Source organism: Mytilus californianus, unplaced genomic scaffold, assembly GCF_021869535.1.
Source record: "Mytilus californianus isolate M0D057914Y unplaced genomic scaffold, xbMytCali1.0.p SCAF_4, whole genome shotgun sequence".
NCBI lineage: Eukaryota > Metazoa > Mollusca > Bivalvia > Mytilida > Mytilidae > Mytilus > Mytilus californianus.
Genome location: NW_026262690.1, coordinates 9,382,307 through 9,406,531, shown reverse-complemented (window position 1 = coordinate 9,406,531; position 24,225 = coordinate 9,382,307). Strand labels below are relative to the sequence as shown.

Sequence of the window (24,225 nt, the reverse complement as noted above, 5' to 3'; positions counted from 1 at the left end):
TGTATAATAAGAATAAACATCTACTACATGTGAAACAAGATCTGCTTACCCTTCCAGAACACCTGAGATCTACTCCGTTTATTGGTTGGGTTCGTGTTCCTTAGTCTTTAGTTTTATATGTTGTGTTTTGTATATAATTTTGTTTGTCTTTTGATCTTTATTCTTTTTTGCAATGTCATTGTCCGATTGTTTTCGACATATGAGTTTGAATATCCCTATGATATCTTTCGCCTCTCTTTTACTACAATAACAAAGATAAGACGCTGAAAACATTTTGTCTCTGGTGGAAAGATGACTCACTGGCAATAATACCACATCTTCTTATATTTAAAGCAAAAAAATAAAAAATAAATGAAGTAGCTATAAAACATGCACTTGGTAGAGCGCTCACAAACATGTTTAACCCCGCCACATTCTTGATGTGCCTGTCCAATGTCAGTAGCCTATAATTCAGTGGTTGTCGTTGGTTTATGTCTGTCATATTTATTTTTCGTAAATTGTTTTGTTATAAATTAGGCCGTTAGTTTTCTTAATTGAATTGTTTCATATATTTCATGTCGGAGCCTTTTATAGCCGACTATACGGTATGGGTTTTCTTAATGTTGAAGGCCGCATGGTTGCCCATAATTGCTTTCATCCACTTTATTTTAACTTTGGTGGATAGTTGTCTTATGGGCAATCATACCATGTATCCTTTTTTATGTTGTAATCTACATGAATGAAAATATCTGCCATCAAAACATACCATAATAGAAAAGCACCTTGAAGAAAGCCAAAAATATAAATAATGATTATTTGCACTATAAGGCATATATGTCTTGGTGTTCAATACTAAGCCCAATATCATTCCAAGAAGCCATTTATCCACGAATTAGTAGCAAAGCGGTGTGCAAAATTTTTACATTGTGAAGAAATGTATGTTTGCGATTTTTTAATCTCTTTATACCCCTATTATTCAAATAGGAATATAAGAATCAAAACAAGCAACTATTCTAGAACTAATTACTTCATTTCAGAAATTATCATTTTTTTTAAATAGGGAAGTCCGAAGTTTTTGTTACGTGAGAAGATTTTCTGAGTGTTAGAAATGCGTGCAATAAGTTTAGGCTGCACATTGTTGCCTTGTATTTATCACACAAATATCCACAGATCATACATATAAATATACTTACTTTCATAGTAATAGTCTAAAATGTGTAAGAAAATGATAAATACATTAAGCATATTACTGTAGTTTTGCAAATACGTTACAAGTCTATCTTTTGATATAATGTTATATGCGATTTTGTCCAGTTATTTCGTCATACAAAGCAAATCATCGACAATGGATCACAATGCGGATATTTTTTCGTGCTAAATTTGAACAATGAGACAAGAAAATTGTTTGTCCTCATAATAACAAATCTGATAATTATCGGGGTTGTATGTTTGGTTCTCCTGGATTCTACGTAACTTGTAGTCTATGTGCCTTAGGAAAAGGACATTTTCTGGTTGAGATTACTTCTCTATTTTTAAGTGAGGACAATGTACATTTTGATGTGATTTGGCACTACAAATTGTACCGTTTTCTTTCTATAACGTTATCTAGTACCTCCCAGATCGATGTTATCATCATTTCTTTCTTGCATGCCGTATACTAGAACATTATATTTTCGATCAAGTTTTTCAAGCAATAAATTACTTTCTTGTAATTTGTTATATGTTTCTATACTTTGTCGCGTCGACACCAATATATTTGTACCTCAAAAGCTTGTAAATTTTCTAATAATCTTCTATAATGACCTTAAATGTGTCACATTCTGGTTTACCTCCTGTACTACTTAAAAATTTGTTATGTTCAATCGTTTCTAACTTATCAGAAGTTTTATTACGTTGGTATATAGTCCTAAAATTAACATGTTTAAGTCTTCTAATGTAGTACCTAATATGTTTTGTATGATGAATATGTATGTATTGCCATTGCAAATTTCAATTTTCAATTTTTACAAACATACCTTTTGTCCGTAAACCGAACACAGCATTTGATATTGTCTTTTTGATTTTCACATGCATTTTAAGCATGTTCATATATACATGCATGGGTGCTGTTGAATTTTTTACCTAGTATCCAAAGAAATGGATTGAAGCTGCCATTTCAGTGGAAAGGATTTCTTTCTGACATTTCAGTTTTACTACATACATGATTTTAAATGATATGGAATAGAGGATATATTAACGAACCTACCAATTATATTAAAGACAGTTTATAAACTATACAGATATTGTGGTACATGTGTGTAAAACCTTATTTTTCTTGGAAGCTATTCGACGACTATTTCTCATTACAGGTTAACACCTTTGTTTTATCTTTAGCTACTTTTGTTACTAATTTTTCATTTTGAATTGTAATGTCAGTGTACTGTTCTTGTTTGAATTTCAGTTAAAGTATTTACCTTGTTGCAGATATTTCCGTTTTCTGTACAATTCATATGCTGCTTTGCACCGTCTGGGATGGCCATTTCTGAGAAAAAATGGAAACACAATAAGGGTCAGTTGAAATGATAAGGATAAGCATAACTATCTGAGTATATGTGATTGTATGTGTAAGTATAAGATTATTAACATTGAATACTAAAAATATTTCAGGCCAATTATTTAACAGTCATGTAATATTATTTTTATCTGCCCTTTCACATAGTAGACTGGTCGCCCTTGCAACGAATTGATATTTAGGTAGGAGACCAGTCTATACAAACCGGTACATAGAAAATAGAAATAAGGAAAATAACACTCAAAGAGGTGAATGTGAACAAAAAAGACCCAATGAAATGCAGGAAAACAACAAATATTTATTTGAACAAATATTGATTTTTTTTTGAGTTGCGAACCTGAACTTAAGAGACGGGTGTAACATAACTCTGTAAAATTCTGTAATAATCTAAGGTATCATACTTGGATATGTTGAAACAAATAGGTAGTACGAAGTTGAAGAGCTTTGAGAACCAAAAATACATATTGGAAGCAGAGTATAACAAGGTATTTGTTGTTATTATTGGTTTTGGTAATGGCTTACTTATATTATAGTAATTGCGACTTCAATTCATATAACATAGATATTAGTGTATATAAGTATATGTATATACAATCAATTTTTAATATGGTTTTAGTATTACATTTTTGCGAGTAATTATATAAAACTGGGACGAACAGGGTTGACTATGAAAGTATTCAAAAACAAATAATGAATAATTACACTTCTCACAGTCACCGCAAGTTTAAGTGAAATTACTAAATCTGCAGGCATACATTATTGTTCAACATCATGTTGAAAATTACATGTATCTTGATGACTCAAAATGGCGGTCCCTTAGATTTGAATGAGATATTACTATTTTCAGACATACACTAATTACTAAAGCAAAATATTGTTGACTCTTGAAACTTTTAAAGAGAAGCCCGTTTTCGATGACTGTTGCGTTTAAGCTGCTAAAAGTTTGTAGGGCAAATGTAACGGCATCAAAACCATATGACATTGTTTTTTCTAAATATTGGAATTTTATGCGTTTTGTTTAGTCAGGCTGACTTCTTAGCTGGACATCATTTAAGATGCAATAGACACTGGGAATGCTAATACCTTTCGAGAAAGCAATTGTTTGGCTCACTTAAATCCTACTTGTCACACATAGGATATACAACCGCAACTCCCTTTATTCAAACATATAATCCTTACCTCACAGGATCAACAATTCTATAGAGTTTTCCACGATTCTCTTCATCTTTTGACACCATGTATATTTCCCCTAAAACAAAATTGAATTAAATTTCTAACATTTCTAACATAATGTTATAAAAATGAGAAATTGGTTATTCGTTTCATGTAGTTAGAAATACTAAAACCATTTATAATGTATGAATTGTTCAACAGACATCACAGTTATTTCTATCAATAATGTTGGATTTGCTATTCTTTGTTACCAAATTGAATATTTGGTTATGTAACTAATGTTTCACTGGATTATTACCACTGATTACGATATTAAAGAAGCAGATAGAAACCTGTGACCATTTCAGAGCAAGCCTATACTTATTGAAAGTATGTAAGGAGAAGTTTTGATAATGCAACTATTTGTGTCGCTTTAAGTCAAAAATAAATCTGAAACTATTTGAGGCAAAACTACCAATTCTGCAAAAACAACATTCTATATGACTGCCTGTCGATACTTTTATTTTGGCATTGCACAAGTCATGTCTTCTTTGATTGTCCATGGCGTTAAAATAATAAATCCCTGGGATGTGTTTTAATTGATTTTAGTCTCTGATGCATGATTTTTTATCATTATTTATTTTTGGCTTTTAACTAGCTTTCAGTAACTGCGAGTACTCTCAAATCGTACTGTCGAGTTAATTTGACCTGTCGACTCAATTTGTAATGTATTTCTGTAATTCAATGTTTATCTATTTTGTGTTATATCTCGTCTCACTATTATGAATATGTACCACCTTTAATAGTATTTAGTATGACGATAAATTTTCTCTTCTGTACTCGTACTGTGAACAACAGATTTATTAATTTTGTAAATTCGTACTCCTAACAACAAAATTATTATATTATAATTAACCTGTGTACGTTGTTTTATTTAACGTCATTTTGTCCCAGGTTAGAGTTGTCTATCTGACACTGTTCTAACATCTTTTTTTTATTAATATTGTATTTATATTGTGTCATATATCAAACTTATTCGTTCAGCGTATGTTTACTTGTTTTTGTTTAAATGTCTTTTTGATCCAGTAAAGCTATTTCAATTTATATTTTATAGTGTGTCTTTTTATGTTGTAATGTTACACTACTGTCTTCGGTTTGGGTGAAGTTTGGCGCCTGTTAAAACATTTAAACCCGCTGCATTATTATGCACCTGTCCTAAGTCAGGAGCCTGTTGTTCAGTGGTTGTCGTTTGTTGGTGTGGTTCATAAGTGTTTCTCGTTTTTCGTTTTTTATTAAGATTAGACCGTTGGTTTTCCTGTTTGAATTGTTTTACACTAGTCCCCTTTGGGAGCCCTTTATAGCTTGTTGTACGGTGTGTGCCAATGCTCCGTGTTGAAGGCCGTACTTTGACCCATAATTGTTAACTTTTTATACATTATGACTTCGATGGCACTCATACCACATCTTCTTATTTATAAGTCTGTATGTAAAATGGTTTCTTTTGGTCAAATATACTCATTCGAGACGATGATGAAATAAAAAAGATATCACAGAAAAGAGGCGGAACATACCGAGGGGACAATCAAAGCACACAATTACAGAGAAACTGACAACGCCATGGCGAAAAGGAAAGACAACGTAAAGACAAACAAATAGAAAATAAACACAATATAGAAAACTTAAGAATGTGCAACGAAGCCCTACCAAACGCTGGGGATGATCTCAGCCCTCCAGATGGGTTAGCAGATCCCACGCTTTGCTCACGGTAAGAACAAATACGCTGATGAGCCTCTTTTGCTGATATCATAGTCGAGGAAAATAAGACAATTGATACAAATACGTGGTCATTTGTGACACATCTTTTCCATAACCATAAACCAAGTTGTGATTGCGCCTGTAAAACTTTTGTATGAATGAATTAATTTTACCATTTAAAACCCTTCGTTTAATAGCTTCCTTATAAGCAGCATTCCTTCTGCAAGGAAATCGTGATAGTAAATTCAATCTGTTAAATATCGTATCACCTGGGAAACATATTAACCTTATGGAGGTACTGCGTTGGAATTTTGCTACATTGAAGTGAAAGTTCACAATTGGAAAGCTGCATTTCCTTTTGTCATCAAGTGTTTTGTTCCCAATCCTCATTGTCAGTATCTAGATGTAAGTCACGATTTGAGGCAGACTTAACTGTATATGCTGTATCCTTCATTTTAAGTTCTAAATCTCAAATAAACACTCAGATGATCAGTTTACTGAATCGTTACAGGTTTAATTTTACATATATCTATCTTAGGTCTAAACGTGCTTTCAATCAATATTAAATCTATTCGACTCGACTGAGATTTATCTTTTCTTCTCCAAAAAACTGTTGTACGTTTACATTCATAACTCGCCAAAAATCAATGAGATTATTTTCTTTTAATAATGATTACAAGCTTGCATACTGGTTGTTTCTTTTGATGGTTGTTATTTGCACTAATTCTATCAATATATTTGATTTTTTCATTGACACCTCCCCCTACAATTGGAATTCCAATAATAAAGTGATCCACGTCACAATTCAAATATTCAATTATAAATATAATGTCCCTTACTTTGAAAGGATGGAAGAATTCTACTATATTTTCCCAATTTCGTGTACAAATTTATGGCTCTGATCAAATACCCTCTTTAGGCATTATGAGAAAAGTGTTAATTATCTGATATTTACCTGATTCGTCAATCCCAAAAGATGTTATACTTCTTGCATATGTATTATTAAGAGGTGGAGTACACATGCTTGAATCACAAAGTCGTAGTTCACGCCCACTCCATTTCTGTATCCTGGGTTTCTCATAAAGACGGAACAATCTTCTACAAAATCAATCTCAAATATTTAATGCATCTTTCTAATGGGACATAGGACATCATGAAGTTCGCACAGCCTTTGAATCTGTTTTTGTGAACCATGGAAACATTGAATAGCTAATAGACAGATCAGTTTACTTATGCTGCTAATCTTTTTACTGATGAAGGTTCAGAAAAGCGATTCGGAAGCATGAAATATGACTTAAAACTATAGATTAACAAACGTCTCTTGGCTAAACATACTACACAACCGAATCAATATTAACAAACGTGAATTCTTTAACTGTAAAATATGAAGTTATGTGAAAGTTTTAAATGTATTCATGACAAGGTTTCAGGACAGAGAATAGTCAAGACTTGACAACAGTTAGAAACCACACAGACATAACAAAATAATAATAACAACATACAACACAAAAATATAACAAAATAAACACGACCGCCTTTTAAAAAAAATAAGGCGGACTCGGGTGCTCCGGAAAGGGTAACTAGTTTCTGCTCCATTTTAGACACCCCTTATGATGTTCATGTCAAATAAAAATCTGACAATAGGTCGCGTTCGTTGATTTTATTATCAATGTTAAACAGTGGACGGAATTGCGATCCCGGCATCAGAATTAATTCCTTTGTCCTCCGTTCACTGATATTCCATAATTCCTTTGTCCTCCGTACACTGATATTCCATAATTTTTTTGTCCTCCGTACACTGATATTCCATAATTTCTTTGTCCTCCGTAAACTGATATTCCATAATGCCTTTGTCCTCCGTACACTGATATTCCATAACGGTAAAACAAATCATAACTGCTTTCATAAAACTTTCAAAGAAATGATTTCAACTTTACCATTAAAAACACTTATTGCAATTGCCTCCTTGGAAGAAGGAACCCTCGAAATGATGAAAATTTCTACAAAAGAGGGACGAAAGATACCAGAGGGACATTCAAACTCATAGATCGAAAACAAACTGACAACGCCATGGCCAAAAATAAAAAGACAAACAGACAAATAATAGTACAGATGACACAATATAGAAAACTAAAGACTAAGCAAAACGAACCCCACCACAAACTGGGGGTGATCTCAGGTGCTCCGGAAGGGTAAGCAGATCCTGCTCCACATGTGGAACCCGTCGTGTTGCTTATGTTATTACAAATCCGGTAAATAGTCTAATTCGGTAGGTCACATTCGTGAAAAGGGAAGGGTATTGTAGTTACGACATAAGGAACATATCCGATAGCATCTGTGAAACGGTTATTCCATAACGGTCAACCAACTCGTGATGGCGTCCGTAAAATTTACGAAGGGATGATTTCAACTTCACCATTTGCAACTCTTGGTTTGATAGCTTCCTTGTGAGCAGCAATCCTATATCAAGGAAATCATGATAGAAAATACAAGCCCGGGAATATCGTTTCAATTGGGAGATATATACTCCGTATTCAGGCGCTGCTGGAATGTTGTTACATAGAAATGAAAATACAACCTATTCAAGATATTTCGCAGACTTAAATGTATCATTTTATTTTCTTTAATTTTTTCAAATTATTTCATAGATTACTTTACTATATGAGTATTGCTCATTGTTGATGACTGGAAGTTGACATGAATTTGTTCAAATCATTTTCCTTTGGTATATGGAGAGTTGTCTCATTGCAAATCATACATTATCTTCTCATTTACAAAATGTTGTGTCTTTTCCAAAAGATGTGATCAACATAATCAATCAAAATTGAAGTAGCTCGTTGGACGACATTTACAGCGAAAAATGAAGCGATGCATGTTCTTATTGTTATAGTTTTCTTTCAATGAGTTTTCATTAGAAACCCAGTAATATCATATTTTTTGGAAAACAAAACCTATAGAAAATGAATCGCAAAGCAATGTTTGGGAATATTGTTGAAAGCTGATGGAAATATATTGCGTCTACTCTTAGATTGGTATTTTGTGTTAATTATTTTTTTTGCTTCGTGCCAATATGATTAATTCATTCATAATGAAGCCATTTTTTAAAAAAAATATTTGTAAAATGTTTGCTGTTAATGCAATGTCGCAGGTTAGAGAGTATAGGTGTTGAGCGCTCATTCAGTGGTCGTCGTTGGTTGCTCTCTGTCATATTTATTCATCGTTAATTGTTTCCTTCATCAATCAGGTCCTTGGTGTTTTCATTTTATCTATACTATTTCACATTCACATTTTATCAATGTAACATATAGTTGCATATATATACGTCATTTCGAATCAAAAAGCAAATAATGGTCCACAACACACTAAACAGAAAACTTTAGATAAAGCAACATGTACTTCAACAATTATCGTGGGTGAAATGAGGTCCTCCTGAAGGAGAAGAAGTTCCTTTTCCAATAGTGGTTAACAGCGTGCTACTCATTGTAAGCAATCAGTGATATATCGCAGTCAATGATTTGATTAATGCACAGACATGAAAAAATAAGGATTGGAAAATTGAAATAAATAAAAAGTGATTTGGTTCAATTTAAAAAAAAGTAAATGAAAATGTATCAAGTAGTGAAACTTAATTTAAGACCAACTAACAAACTTTTCATTTTTTGAGATAAAAATGGGGATCTTCATTGATATTTTATCCCTTAAGCAGTGCTAGTGTTAAAATTTCATTGGTGAATGCAAGACAGATTAAATTTTAAATGCATGTATTGTTTCAAAGAAATGCACTTCGTCAATAATTTTGTTCTACGGCAAAAAAATTAAAGCTTGGGACATAACTATTGCTATGCTATTGAATGTGGATCAGCACTATAGATTTCCTCGGATAGAATTTTTCATACACTGCCCACATATAAAATTTACCATGCTTTTTTCAAACATGTAATAAAAAGTATGGGATACCGTGTTATTTTTAAAGCTACAAGTCGTCTAAAATTACTGTTATTTACGAAAGAACACCTTTTTGTGAATAAAAAGATATCTATGAAATAGAATTTTGAAATAAAATATGAAAAGATAGGTTTTATGATATACTTTAATAAAATAAAAAAAATGGTGTCAACGTAAAATATGAAAATTTCATTATTATTCTTTTACAAAAACTTTAATATAATAGTAATCTCCACTTATATGGCTAAATTGAAAATTGAATCGAATATAAACAAACATTTGGTATTTTTTTAAAACAGTCTCACTAATACAATCAATCACTTATTATTTTCTTTATTCAAATAAACAGTCTTACAAATTAATTGCCAATCTGTCTCAAAACCTGCAAACTTAAGTAAAGAACTTGACCGATTGTGTACTTTTATCTTACAATCCAAGATGGCGGTATACAGTTTATATACATTAAATTTCATAAATTTATTCGTTCCCATGGTAATCATATATAAAAATTAAAGTAAGTAAATCGAGTATTACAATTGCGCAATTGCAAAATAATACGTTTAGTCATTACTCAAATTATAATACCGGAATTTGATTATGATTAATGAGAGAATTAGATTAACAATTCATCTAATTTATTAAAAGATAAATCAAAAATAATCTTTTGACAATAAAAATGAAACAATGTACCCTAGCAGCATTATTCATTATATTTACATTTTTTGTATATCTGTAAATTCTAATGATTGAATAAATTTAATACTGAAAACCAGCTGAGTGTATTAACAGAACTCACCCTCTGAAGTCACCGAATATATAAAAATCACGTAGTCTTGGGTTTAGACATCCGCTATAAAACTGTCCACCGATAACTGCATTTCCTATGTCGTGTGAGTAAGCAAACACTGGTTTCACTTCCGTTCCTAAATCAGTAACATATTTTCTGTTTTACCATGTTCATTGGTTATAAATTAAATGAATCAACTACAAATTAATAATAAATGATAATATGCCAGGTAAACAAAATTGAAAGAAAATAACAGGTATGACAAAGTTCCTATGTATTTGTTACAACAACAGAATCATAAAATTTTCGAAACGTAATGGCATTTGACTTTTACAGAGTATAGATAATATACTTAAAAGATTTTTTCAAACAATATAACATCTAGCAATACGATTTCAGCTCTGTGAAGTGTTGTGAAAACAATTTTGATAAAATATTGCAAATGTTACAAGTTTTTATAAAATTTTGAACTAAAGTGAAAGGAAAGGGAGTCTCTGATTACTTTATGGCATTTTTTATTTGTTTTTTGTTCATAATGCTACCACAGGCTCTACGATACTGCAGGTAGGTTGTCGGTTTCTGATGGTATTATCAGCCAAGTAGCCATTGATTCATCACTGACGTGATTTAAATATATAGATGTTTCGATCAAAAAAAAAAAAAGTTCCGGTAAAAAACACATAACGCAACGAACAATGACGAGCTTATGATCAGAAAAGTATCAAAAGTACAGCCGACCACAGATATGAATGAGGGAGATATTTTTAAAAACATTTAAATAAAACAACATCCTATTTCCAGATGCCAATGCTGGTGGAGGTTTCGTCCCCGATGGTATCATCAGCAAAGTACTCAGCAGTTTTTTGTTGGCATGAAATATCGATAATACGTTTACTTTTTGTAAATATAATGTTTATTAAATTTTGAATTATCCGAAACACAAAGGTTTTTCTTTTCACAGGCATAGCTATTTCGAAATTTAGGTATTTGATGCTTTTCAACTGCGTTGGTGATTTTGGTCTTTCAACTAGTACTGTATTGATTTGAATGCTACTAGTGAGTCTCTTAACGTCAAACTGCGCGTCTGGCGTACTAAATGATAAACTGTGCATCAAAAATGAGTTTTTACTAGCAAGTATTTAATTACTGAGTTACTGGGATGATGATAAACAGACCAAATAAACACATCATAGATATAAGAAGATGTGGTATGAGTGCCAATGAGACAACTCTCCATCCAAGTAAAAATTTATAAAAGTAAACCATTATAGGTCACAGTACGGTCTTCAACACGGAGCCTTGACTCACACCGAACAGTCAGCTATAAAGGGCCCCAAAAAATTACTAGTGTAAAACCATTCAAACGGGAAAACCAACGGTCTAATCTAATCTCAATTTTATAATCTATATAAAAAACGAGAAACGAGAAACACTTCTGAACCACATCAACAAACGACAACTACTGAACATCAGATTCCTGACTTAGGACAGGTGCAAACAAATGCAGCGGGTTTAAACGTTTTAATGGTACCAAACATATATACAATGATTTAAATTGAATGATATATTGGAAATAGAGATTTCAAATACATGGTTAAACAACTAACCAGTTTTTCCACACGTCTTATTCTCATAACATTCAAATCCTTCCCGACCTTTCCATCCATAGTTAGCTCCTTTTTTTAGTATATCAATCTCTTCGAATCTATTTTGTCCAACATCACCACATAGAATTCTTCCGTTATGTCGTCCTTAAAAATAGATAATTTAAATTAGCAATTTTATATTTGTAAAATTAAGGGGACAGGACATTGCCAATGTTCAAACCTCGTAATCGGTTAGGAAGACACAAATAAAAAAAACAAAAAAAAAAAAAACTGAGAAATTTGCATTTTCCAAAAGAAGCACAATCTCTTATTACGTTAATTGCTACTATTTATAACAATAAACAGATTAAGATGTTTCAACAGGTTAGGGTTTTTAATGGGATTCGTGTTGCTAACTCTTTAGTTATCTGTGTTGTGTTTATATCCTGTTGTTTGTTTTTTGTCTTATTTTTTAGCCATGGCGTTGTCAGTTTATTTTCGACTTATGAACATGTCCCTTTGGTATCTTTCGCCTCTCTTTATTGATAATATAATATCAAGCTTTATTCGAAAGGTGTCATTTTTCTCTCTTCTGTCTTTATAAAGTTTGCTATTTTATGTATAATTGAAAGAGAGGTTGGACCAATCTGTCATTCATTTTTTCAGTCTGTGTCTTTTCGAGAAAAAATTTTTTGAATTTAATAATTTTTCATTTTTAACAACTTTATGTGTACATCTTGAGCTTATTACACCACTAAATTTGTTTTGTTCATTCAATCAAATGTAAATGCTCAAAGTTTGCTTAAACTTGTAGCTCGAATTTGATTTTCTTTTAAAAAAAAATGAGTAGGAAGCTCGTTTCGAAAATCAATTGAATTTTCTTAAGTGTGAACATACATATAAAAACGTTTTGTCTCTTAAATTGGTTAATTTTGAATAAGTGGTTTATTATAAAAATTAAACATGAATTATTCGCAATATTGTATGAAAAGAGACACGAGAGCTGTTACTTAAATATTTAGATTATTTTAATTGGTTCCAAAAGTATTTGTAACATTAGGGAAAACGTTAAACACTTTAATAGCACTTCTGAAAATCAAAATTCTTTATTTTCGCAATTGATGATCATAAAAGGGAAAAAATCGAACTTTTGTTTTCTTTAAACAACGATAAATGAGTTTCATTGCATTGTAGTAATTATGTATATGTTCCGGACTATATGAGTATTTGGACCATACGCGTATGGTCATGACTGTATGCGTATTTACTCATATGGTCCGACCATACGCGTATGGTCTGGGTAATTCTACAATTCCTACAATTAGAAATAAGATAATCTTCACCTGATTCTTTTCCACATCTCCATATATTTCTGACACCGTAAGCATATATTTCTGGTCTGAAAGTCCGTCGCTTCTTTATAAAAGGGTTATCTGGTGGTATGACATAACCCTTTCTTTTGCCAATTTTATTGATGTCTATTCTTAGAACCTTTCCTAGTAAGGACAGCCTATAATATATTTTAGATATATATATATATATATATTTAAGGTTATAAAAAATGACTCTTCACAATTGAAAGGAACAGAAAACGTTCTCACTAATTATGACTTATTACTATGCCTTATATGGATGTCAAAATACCTGCATCAAAACAACAATGGGTAATGGAACCTCCAAGCTATATAAATTATATTTAACTAAAAATATGACGTGAATCGATGAACCATACAAGTGAGAGCAAGGTTAAACATTTCCTTTTGTTCAGATTTGTATTACTATTTATGATTCTCCAGAACAAATATATTTGACCTATTTCTTATATTCTCATAAAATGCAAGTTCCATGATTGCCTATGGCACACATAAAATTAATCAATTCAGAACACTCTATACTAATTCATGGAATCTATTGATTATTCAGAAAGAATTGTTGATGGGAGACGAAATAATTCAAATGGAACGACAACTAAATGAAAACCAACGGTACTTTTCACGTATTACTGCAATGGAACGAGTTAAGAGTAGCCTAGTTATATGCATTTTATGAATGGTTTATTTGTTTATAAACCTATGTATATGCAATTTAAAAAAATTGTATGTTTTTAATTATCAAGTCGAAAGACAAATTACCATGTTTACATATAAAAAAAGGTCACATTTGTCACCCGACATGCATGTTTATTCTTTACGGTAATGTACAAACAAATCAACAAAACGATTAACATGAAATTTAAACAAATAAGCAACTGCTAAAACTATTGTACAATCTCACGTACGTGTTTTGAGCATTTCCTTGTGGATCTCCTGCAGAACCTCCATCACCAAGAAATATATAAAGATAGCCGTCGTCTCCAAACATAATCTGAATAATTGTTTAAAAAGATCGACATTATCTTGTGAATAAAAGACAACAGAAAAAAGTTTACTCTAATTATGTGTGCTCTCCTTATGACCTTGGACTTACAGTATGATTTGATTTAGGCAACAGTGATTAACTGATGTTCAAATCTTACAAATTGATACAGGAGAAATCAAAGTAACAAACACAAACTGAGGAAATCGCATGACCACAAACCATGTTATAAAATATGTTTGGAAAGATTAATTCGATAAAGTCGCAGATATGAATTCAAACAGATTTAGACCATGGTGTGAACACAGGATAGTCATCTCCTGTATATTGCTATGCGATTCAAAATGTCCAGTAATACATATAATATTTGGAATCTTGTAAGGAATATACATGCTTCAAGCAATCCTATACACTGAGCCAATCTGATGATCAACCAGATCGTCTAAGCAATCTTAATAATTTTCTTCATAATCATAAGATAAAAAGATTGAATGGAAGAGTTTCAACCGTAAAATGCTAATCGCAGTTGTCTCAGGCAGAAACATATCGTATCTGACTTGTGCTGAGGTAGAATCTAAATATAAAAATAAGGAGATGTGGTATGAGAGCTAATGAGACAACTATCCACCAAAGTTCAAATGAAGTTGATGTGAGCAATTATAGGCAACCGTACGGCTTTAACAATGAGAAAAACCCATATCGTATAGTTGGCTATAAAAGGCCTGACATGAAAAATATAAAACAATTCAATGGCTATATAACAAAGTAGTTACAGCTATATCTAAATATTTAGATTATTTCAAGAGGTAAGACAGGAACATTTAGAACAGGACCTGCTTACTTGCCGGAGCACCACAGATCATAGCTGATTTTTGGTGGGATTCGTGTTGCTCACTCTTTCGACTAATTAGTTTGAATGTACCTTTTGTATCTTTCGCCTCTCTTTTAGTTATTATTAAGATTAATAGTTAAAAGTTTTATGCTACTGTATGTTGATAACATCATAATATAGCAACCCAATTTGATCAACTGACATTTGATTCATCGGCAATAACGTTTAAGAACATTTTAGACGATAAAATACACGTAATCAGTTATTAATGCTTTGTTGTTCAATTTTTAAGATATGTTTATCATTATCGGAGTATATGTAAACATGTCTAATGATACTAAAACTGAGGTTGTACTCCCTAATGCAATGTTGACCTTGGATTAATTAGTTTTGATGCTTACACATGCTTAAGTGGTTTGGCTTATTGAACGTTTTTATTGTTGTGCTTACCTGATTGATATAAAAGTAAGGAAACGTTGTATGATTGCTAATATGACTGAATGAAGTTAAAGTACGCAACACCAGGTCACTGTGTGGCCTTCAACAATTAGCAAAACCTATACCGTATAGTAAGCTTTTATAATCGCCGTAATAGTACCAAACTATAAGCCTGGTATCTGTGATGTGTTTTTTAATACAAACGTTTTTTAACTTTTTGATATGCAATTCAATGAGTATTCAATGTATTTTTTTTTTATACAAATCCGAAACACAACCAACAACGTATTCTGCATTTCATATAAATAGTTAAAATGTTTCAGTAGTACAAGAAAAGACTTGCAAGGGAAATCTATGACTGTAACATTACAATTGTATCTTATTCCTGCAGGCCAGATTCTAAGAAAGCTTATTCATTAGGACTGGTGATAACACAGATCACATTTTTTATAACCTTAATGTATATTATTTTCATTCCGGATGTGCATGGTACATTAACTTAACTAAACCAAAAATATATGACCATGACTAATGAAACAAGACACAACATAGAATGAATAATAGTAAAAATTTCATTATATTGTACATCAGTTAATACCATAGCAATTTTCTAGCCAGCTTGTCACTTTAAACATAATATTTATTAAACATAGCATGTAAAATGAAGGGATGTCAACTATTTGCAAGATTCAGTAGACTAATTTGTTTAAGAAAAAGTCATGTAAAAATAACACTATGAATGATTTCCTTTTTAAATGGTTGCCTATATTACGAATGAAATATAGATAGATGAAATGAAATATGCAATTTACAAGGTAGCTGAAAATAATCTCTATCCTTCAGAATGATGTGTATCAATACTAAAGTATGCTGATATATGAATAAGATCATACATTAGATCAAATCTAAAATGTGACTAATTATAGATAAGAAGATGTGGTATGAGTGCCAATGAGACAACTATCCATCCAAGTCACAATGTGTAAAAAGTTATCAATTATAGGTTAAAGTACGGACTTTAACAAGGGTTCCTTGGCTCACACCGAACAACAAGCTATAAAGGGCCCCAAAATGACTAGTGTAAAACAATTCAAACAGGAAAACCAACGGTCTAATCTAATAAGTTTGACTGTCCCTCTGGTATCTTTCGTCCTTCTTCTATATAAAAACGAGAAACGAGTAACACTTATGACCACACCAACAAACGACTACCAATTGTCTACCAACAAAGATGTTGTACCAAATGTTATGCATTTGTTAAGATGCTAAATATTTCATTTTCATAAAAAAAACCAATAACAAACATTTTATATAACAACTACTGTAATATTATTCTATTTAAGTTTGAGATACAAGGAAAACCAATAAGATTTTGATTGTTTCATTCAATGGTATACACTATACTCAGGATGAATAAGTGTACAAATTTTCTTCTTGTACATTGATAACAGAAATTTTTTTTTATGTTACTTTCAATTCATGTATTCTAGTGATTTAGTTCCAAATGTAAACATACAAAAAACATGTTGCAGATTTATTTAGAAGTTTTTCAAATTTACCATTACAGGAAATAAAACAATATTATCAAGAGATTTTTCAATTTAAATACGTCACATGTTCAATTTCAAAATAATAAAAAAAGTATGCAGATGTGATATCACTGTGCCTTCTTCCTGTATGTTTGACCACAATCCCGTTCCCTTTTCCTTGAATGTGACCTACCGAATCTGACTCATCAGGTTGTTCTTACATGATCAACACGAAGGGTGCCACATGTGGAGCAAGATATCCTTACCCTTCCGGCGCATCTGAGATCATTCCCGGTTTTTGGTGGGGTTTTTGTTGCTGGTTCTGTAGTTTTTGAAATGGTGTTGTGTATACAATTATTTGTCTTTTTGCCATTTCATTGTCAGTTTGTTTTCGACTAAAGAGTTTGAATATCGCTTTGGTATCTTTTGGCTCTCTTTGACATGTTTATGGTAGATCACAATCGAACTGTATTCACAACTTAAGAATCCAGCCATGACATACGTATTAACATATTTAATTATATATATCACCGAAATATCGTGAGCAAAGGTTCATTCCCTAGCTTGCGTTTTCTATCATGCTTTTCTTTATAAAAGGCTATTGCTTTATAGGGGAGTATTGCAGCAATGGTTCAACGTGGTTAGTTAAAGACGCCATCATGGTTAAATGGTCCATTATGGAATATCTGTGTCACATATGACTACGAATTTATTCCACTTGTTGTAACCACAATCCCATCATATTTTTCTCGATTGTGATATTACCAAAAGCGACTTATTACCTAATGTTTACACGCTTAAGAAAACGACTGGTGCAACATGTAGAGCAGGAACTGCTTGCCATTTCAGAGCACCCGAGTTCATCCTCAGTATTTGATGAGGTAAGTGTTGTTTCTTTGGTTTAGCTCTACTGGAATAGTATACGAAAAATCGACCATTTTTCCAGAAATTAGGATGAAAGGCTAATCCAAGTAAGCCTCTTTCACCACCAGTCATGACTTTATCTGTTATATTTAAGAATGATTTTGTAGACTTAACTCCATTCTGGTTAAAAATGTGTACTACACCCTTTTGCTCGCCAACAAATAGACGTTCTGTTCCATCACCGGCATTCTGAATGATGAGGGGATCATCAAGGTTAGAAGACAGTTCTTCCATGCAAATACATACCAACGTTTTCTTTAATTGTTGATTTATTCATCTTGTTGTAACCACAATCCCGTCATATTTTTCTCGATTGTGATATTACCAAAATCGACCTATAACCTAATGTTTACACGCTTAAGCAACACGACTGGTGCAACATGTAGAGGAGGAACTGCTTGCCATTACACAGCACCCTCAGTATTTGATGAGGTAAGTGTTGTTTCGTCTTTCGTTCTTAATATAATATTTTATTAGTGTTGGTGGTCCTTTCGTCGTTTTATTTTTTTTTGCCATGGTGTTTTTCTATTTATATTGGACTGATGATTTTCGAAAGCCCTTTGGTATCTTGGCCCTCTTTTTTTAATCTATTCTAAGGGTAGACAAAATGTCACTGTTTTTCATGTCCTATTCTAATATTTAGGCAATTATTGTATGAGCTTGCTAAAAATTGGTGAGTCCCTAAAACGGTATTTCGCTTCCCTCAATTGATGTTTGTTATGCCTTGATTACTTTTTATGTTTTTCTTTATAATGATTTAACTTTTTTAACAGGTTCCTACAGCAATATTTTTCCCCATCAAAAAAGCTACCATGATTGATATACTCTAGAGTTATTTTATTCGTGCGTAAAAGAGGGGTTTATAAGTAGAAATAAAAGCTATGACTATAATTTTCCATCAAGCTCCGATAGAAAAAAAAATGATTTCCACTCATTGGTTAAATCAAAATTAAAATTTGATCGCATGATTCTTATTTCATATGAAAAAGAGAGGTGAAAAATACCTGAGGGACATTCAAACTCATAAGTCGAAAATAAACTGACAACGCCATGGCTACACAAGAAAAAGACAAACAGAAAAACAAAAAAACAACAGTACACAAAACACAACAGAGAAAACTAAAGACTGGGCAACACGAACCTCACCAAAAGCTGGGGGCGATCCCAAGTGCACCGGAAGGGGGAAAGATGATATAGAGCGGTTTTGTATCTTGGAGTTCATATATATAAAAACTGACAAGGTGTGTAGCTTTTTCTGGATTTTCCTTTATAAGGAATGCTCTATCCAAAACAATGAAAGTCGAGGATGTATAAATAAATATATTTTATGACAACAAAACAATCAAAATTTTTAACTGTAAACTTTTCATTTTTATTTAACTTTTTTTTTAGCATTTGCAATATTCTAATGCCATACTGTAATGTTTGTCTAATTGGATAACGGTATAATTTTCATAAAACCAGGTACAGAGGTTCGATGGTACGTTTATGTGGACACCCTATGTAAATGATGTTAAGATGTGTAAATAAACAGCTTTTAGTAGAATTAGTATTGTAAAATCAAAATTGTATTTGAAGACTATCGATTTTCTAATTGCAAAATTCTGTTTCCAATACGTCACCCGAAAACTCAATTTCGAACATGATATCACTAACTGGTACTTGCAAATAAAATACTTGTTTAGTTTTACTAATTCATGGGCTTCTGATTCTTATCGTTTTCTCCTGAGGTTGTTAATCAACATGCTAGATTTAATTTGAATTACTTTGTTTTTTGTATGTAACGTGTTGCGCAACGTTTAGTTTTTATATATTGTTATTTAGTGTCTTCGTCTTTTTAATTTTGGTGTTTAATGTTAAGTCTCTTCGTTTGACTTCCGTTTTTGATTGGCCTTTTGCTGTTTTTTTCTTTTTTCGTCCAATATAACAAGAGACTAATCATTATGCAATGATGATAATGAATTATTCAGTCATTCTAACATGTAATAGTTAAAAGATTGCCTTACCTCTCCTCCATTATGATTACTGAATGGTTGTTGTATTTCCATGATTAATCTTCCTGATGACGTATCAGCAATATCTGGATTCCATCGAGATGCACAGAATTCGTATAAACGAGTAACGTGGTCGTCTGAAGAGTTCTTTGGTTTAGCTCTACTGGAATAGTATACGAAAAATCGACCATTTTTCCAGAAATTAGGATGAAAGGCTAATCCAAGTAAGCCTCTTTCACCACCAGTCATGACTTTATCTGTTATATTTAAGAATGGTTTTGTAGACTTAACTCCATTTTGGTTGAGTATATGTACTACACCCTTTTGTTCACCAATAAATAACCGATCTGTTCCATCACCGGCATTCTGAATGATGAGGGGATCATCAAGGTTAGAAGACAGTTCTTCCATGCAAATACATACCAACGTTTTCTTTAATTGTTGAGCCAGGAGGCCTAGTTTGATAACAAATATTAACAAAAGAACAGACTTCATGATTAACAGTTTCAACATGAACGTAGTATAATTTCAATGCACTAACTACAAGACACGTAGAAGTATAGTACATGAGCTTGGGGCAATATCTATCACAAAGGATTTTCATTTTATAATTAATATAACACTTCTTTTTGGTTTGGTTTACTTCATTCAAAACATAACACTTCTTAAAGTAATATTTTGAACAAGATACGTGTGCTCATGTTTTACATGAAAACATTTAACGCTCTTGAACTTTGGGATATTATTGTTTGTAAATCAAGTTAATAAAAATGTATAGTAATAAAAATAATATATTAAAATATGTTACATCAAGTATATGATAAACATATATTCTCTGTAACGGTATTATTTATTATCATTTTGCATGTACTTGTGTTTTTGTGATCTTTATTACCGGTATCATAGAGTTAACTATTCTTTCTTCTTCAAATAGGAGATATTTAAATGGAGAAGACTAAAATATATCAAAAACTGGTTCAATTCCTCCTCATGTTTGTGTACCTTTCCCGATTCAGAGACCTCGTTCGAGGTTATCTTTAATTACTTTTTTTTTTATTCAGAAATATTAATAAACGGATATGTAGGGTATACATAAGAAGACAGCAAACCAACTACATTTTCTTAAAAATTATAAGTATCAAGTGGATGTTACTAAGATACATTAAAATGCATTTTAGTGTGCGATCAAATATCTGATTGCTATGGAAACGGAGGTTACTAAAATCCACATTTCTGAACAGAAAAAAGGATTTTTTTAGTTTTTTGTGATGAAAGTAGACAAAAGATAGAATGTGTAATAGAAAATTAAATGGTGATGCCTTATTATAGTACAAAGGGAGTTTGAAGTACATATTTCAATTAGATAAAAAATATTTTATAATTACAAAAAATAATGACATTTCAGTGACATAGTTTTGCAATCTATAACAAACAAGAAATTTAAGGCATTTTTTAGTTGTAATAATTCTTAAAAACTGACAGATCTAGTCAAAATGCATTCTAATCATAAAATACGACATGTTTATTACATTTTGAAGAAAATTAAAACCGCGTTTTTTTCTTCTTCCATACAATAAATCTGATACTGTCAAAAGAATTTAGGAATTTTACGAATATTAAATTGACATTACTGTTCCTCCTGCTTAATTCAACATTCCTATTATTTCTTAATTCAATAAAACTAATTATTCAATCTCTGGAAAACTTATTAGGTTAACACAACAGAATCATTTATATACAAAATATTCGTCACTGGAAGGCATTGTGGCATTGACCTTTGACCTCAAAAATGTAGATCTGTTGTATCGTTACATTTTCAGCTTTGTACTGAAAGTAAAAGCTCAATGATGCTCCATATATCTGCTTTATTGCTGATGCAACTATATCTCCTGATTTTTATTCACTGAAAAAAAAATTCCAACATTTTTCATATACTGTCCATATCATTATCTGGTATTAAGAATGCCCTATTAAGCAAAAAAGGGAAGTAACTCATTAAACCGCTAAAACAATATTTGAAAAAATTGTGTGCCGATCAAATAACATAGTTTAACCTTGTAGCTCTGTTAATTTCCAATATGTATGCATGCCCTAACCTGACATATCAGAAGCAAATGAACATCAAACGACTTTTTTCCCTATAGAACACTGACGTTGATTTTAATTCGTCTGAATTTGTAATGCAGTCCTTCAAAGACAAATTAAGCTTAAATTGGTTTCATACAGTGCTGTTGGCTAAAGTTATGCACTTTGAGTAATTGTATAGGTGATGATAGAATCACTAAACTTCTTATATTTTCAGGGTTGAATCAGAATAAACATGCATTCTCTTGAATGTAATTTCGTTCGTTTAATACAAACATTTATTAAATTTGATTATACAGTAGGTTAAATTGATGCAACTACTAAAAGTATCAATGTTTTGTACGATTACATGCTTTGATACATTTTCAAAGACAGGAAATACTTTATAAGTTTTGACAATATGTCATAAGAATGAAATTTCAGAAGCCCAAAATAGCCAGCTTACTCTAAAAACATCTTGCTAAGAGAACAGTCAAAACCAATCTAGGAGTGAAAACAGCATTGACAGTAATTTAACATCTTACTTTTCACCAGATTTACTGTTCAATGCCGAATAGTTCATTTGTTATAAAATATACCATGCCTTATATCATAAAAATAAAAAAGATGTAGGTTGATTGCAAATGAGGCAAATCTCCACCAGTGACCACTAAGTGTTAATTTTAGCAACTATAGGTCATCGTACGGACTTCAACATGGACCAAAATCCCAATTAACTGAACATTTTTGTCAATGAATATATGTTTTGTAGATATTTTTTACAACGTATACTGCATAAATATGGTACAAATATCAAAGCTGAAAGTTGTAAAATCAGATACCCAATGTTTCTATAATATCATTGTCAGCAAGAAAGTACAATTCTGAGAATAAATCATCACCATTTCCATCTGCAATGTGAACTTTATCAAGTGCTAGTTTCTTTTGTTAGCTGAATAAGGTGTAGACAGAGAAAGACAAGAAAAGAACGATGTTATTTGGCTGGGTAGAATCCATTATTCCGGTGAAAATTGTCTTTGCCCATTTGCTTTGATGTTCCTCATTTAAATTGCAACATTTGCCATTTTTTTTTGTCAGCCTGTTTTTTTACACTTTGTCATTCAGCATTGTCAAGTAATCATTGACCTCATGTGACAATCAGACATCATTTTGTCTTTTTGAAAGAACTGTGTTAGAAAATTCATTCAAGTTATTTGTTTTACCAGTAAGTTGTAATTTTTTGACAGGCCTGATATCTGCTGCCATTTTGGTACCCATATGTGTTTAATCTATCATACGATACCCCATCGTGATTTATTTTATCATGTTTGCTAATATAAATATAATCCCCAAGTTGATTGTATGATTTCTAAATATACCCTCATCCTTCTTCAGGGCAGTAAAAGCATTACTATTTTCATCATTAATAGTATCAACTATATGAGCAACATTATCTTCGGGAGGACTTTCAACTTCAGGCACTGATGATATAACAAGAGATTTCTCATTGATAGTATATGCACGTACACTATTAGAATTATTGTATATTCATATGTACCATACGAAATTCGTTCCAATTTACAGGCTTGGCGATTGTAAACGTTTTTATTAAAGAAAAAAATTATCACTAAATAATGATTGTATATTAAGTACACCATGACAACAACGCGACATCTATTGATAAGAGGTGATCAGGACAACTTCTCCTAATGAATGCAAGGACAAAACTGGAGGTATATAATGTTGGTATGTCGTCAATTTTACAGGGAAGTAACAGCAACAAATTAGATTGATAAAATACCTCTGATGAATGCAGTAGGAGACAATGCCAAATACACACCATATTCAGGTATTAACGTGTTGTTAGATGGTCAATTAACCTCTGTTTAAAAACCTTTTAGAATCCACCACATTCGTGTTAAACTATTTTCCATACAATTGCTCATACTCGAATCACTATTTCAAGAAATCGAAAAAAACTGCGTTTACATAGGATCTAAGAATTGCAAACAACAAGGAAGCAGTTGAAAACATAACAATTCTTTAAAACTCTTTGTCGGAACAATAAATTTGTGTTTGCAATATACTCTCCACAATGTTGTTCCAGAAGTTAACTCTAAAGGTATCATCAACAATGGTTTGCCATTGCAATGATGCATAACAATCATTTCTTAACACATCCATTAAAAATCTAGAAATCGTTAAGAGACTAGACATTGGCAAGAGCGAATAATTAAGCTCATTTTGATAAATTCAAAAAAAATAGTAAAATAAGACAAATAAAATAAAATTTGACCTTCTAACACATATTACTGTCTAGTTTTACTACCTCAT

The 24,225-nt window shown here is 31.7% G+C and overlaps 1 protein-coding gene across 1 annotated transcript in view; it reads right to left on the bottom strand.

The window, feature by feature from the left end:
- LOC127737423 (HHIP-like protein 2) overlaps positions 1-20,342 on the bottom strand; it is a 73,633-nt gene extending 53,291 nt beyond the window's left edge. Inside the window, exon 1 of the mRNA XM_052248080.1 lies at positions 19,840-20,342. Within this exon, the coding sequence (XP_052104040.1) occupies positions 19,840-20,340 (501 nt within the window). The 5' untranslated portion in view covers positions 20,341-20,342. The remainder of the gene's footprint in view (positions 1-19,839) is intronic.
- Positions 20,343-24,225: the final 3,883 nt, after the last annotated feature.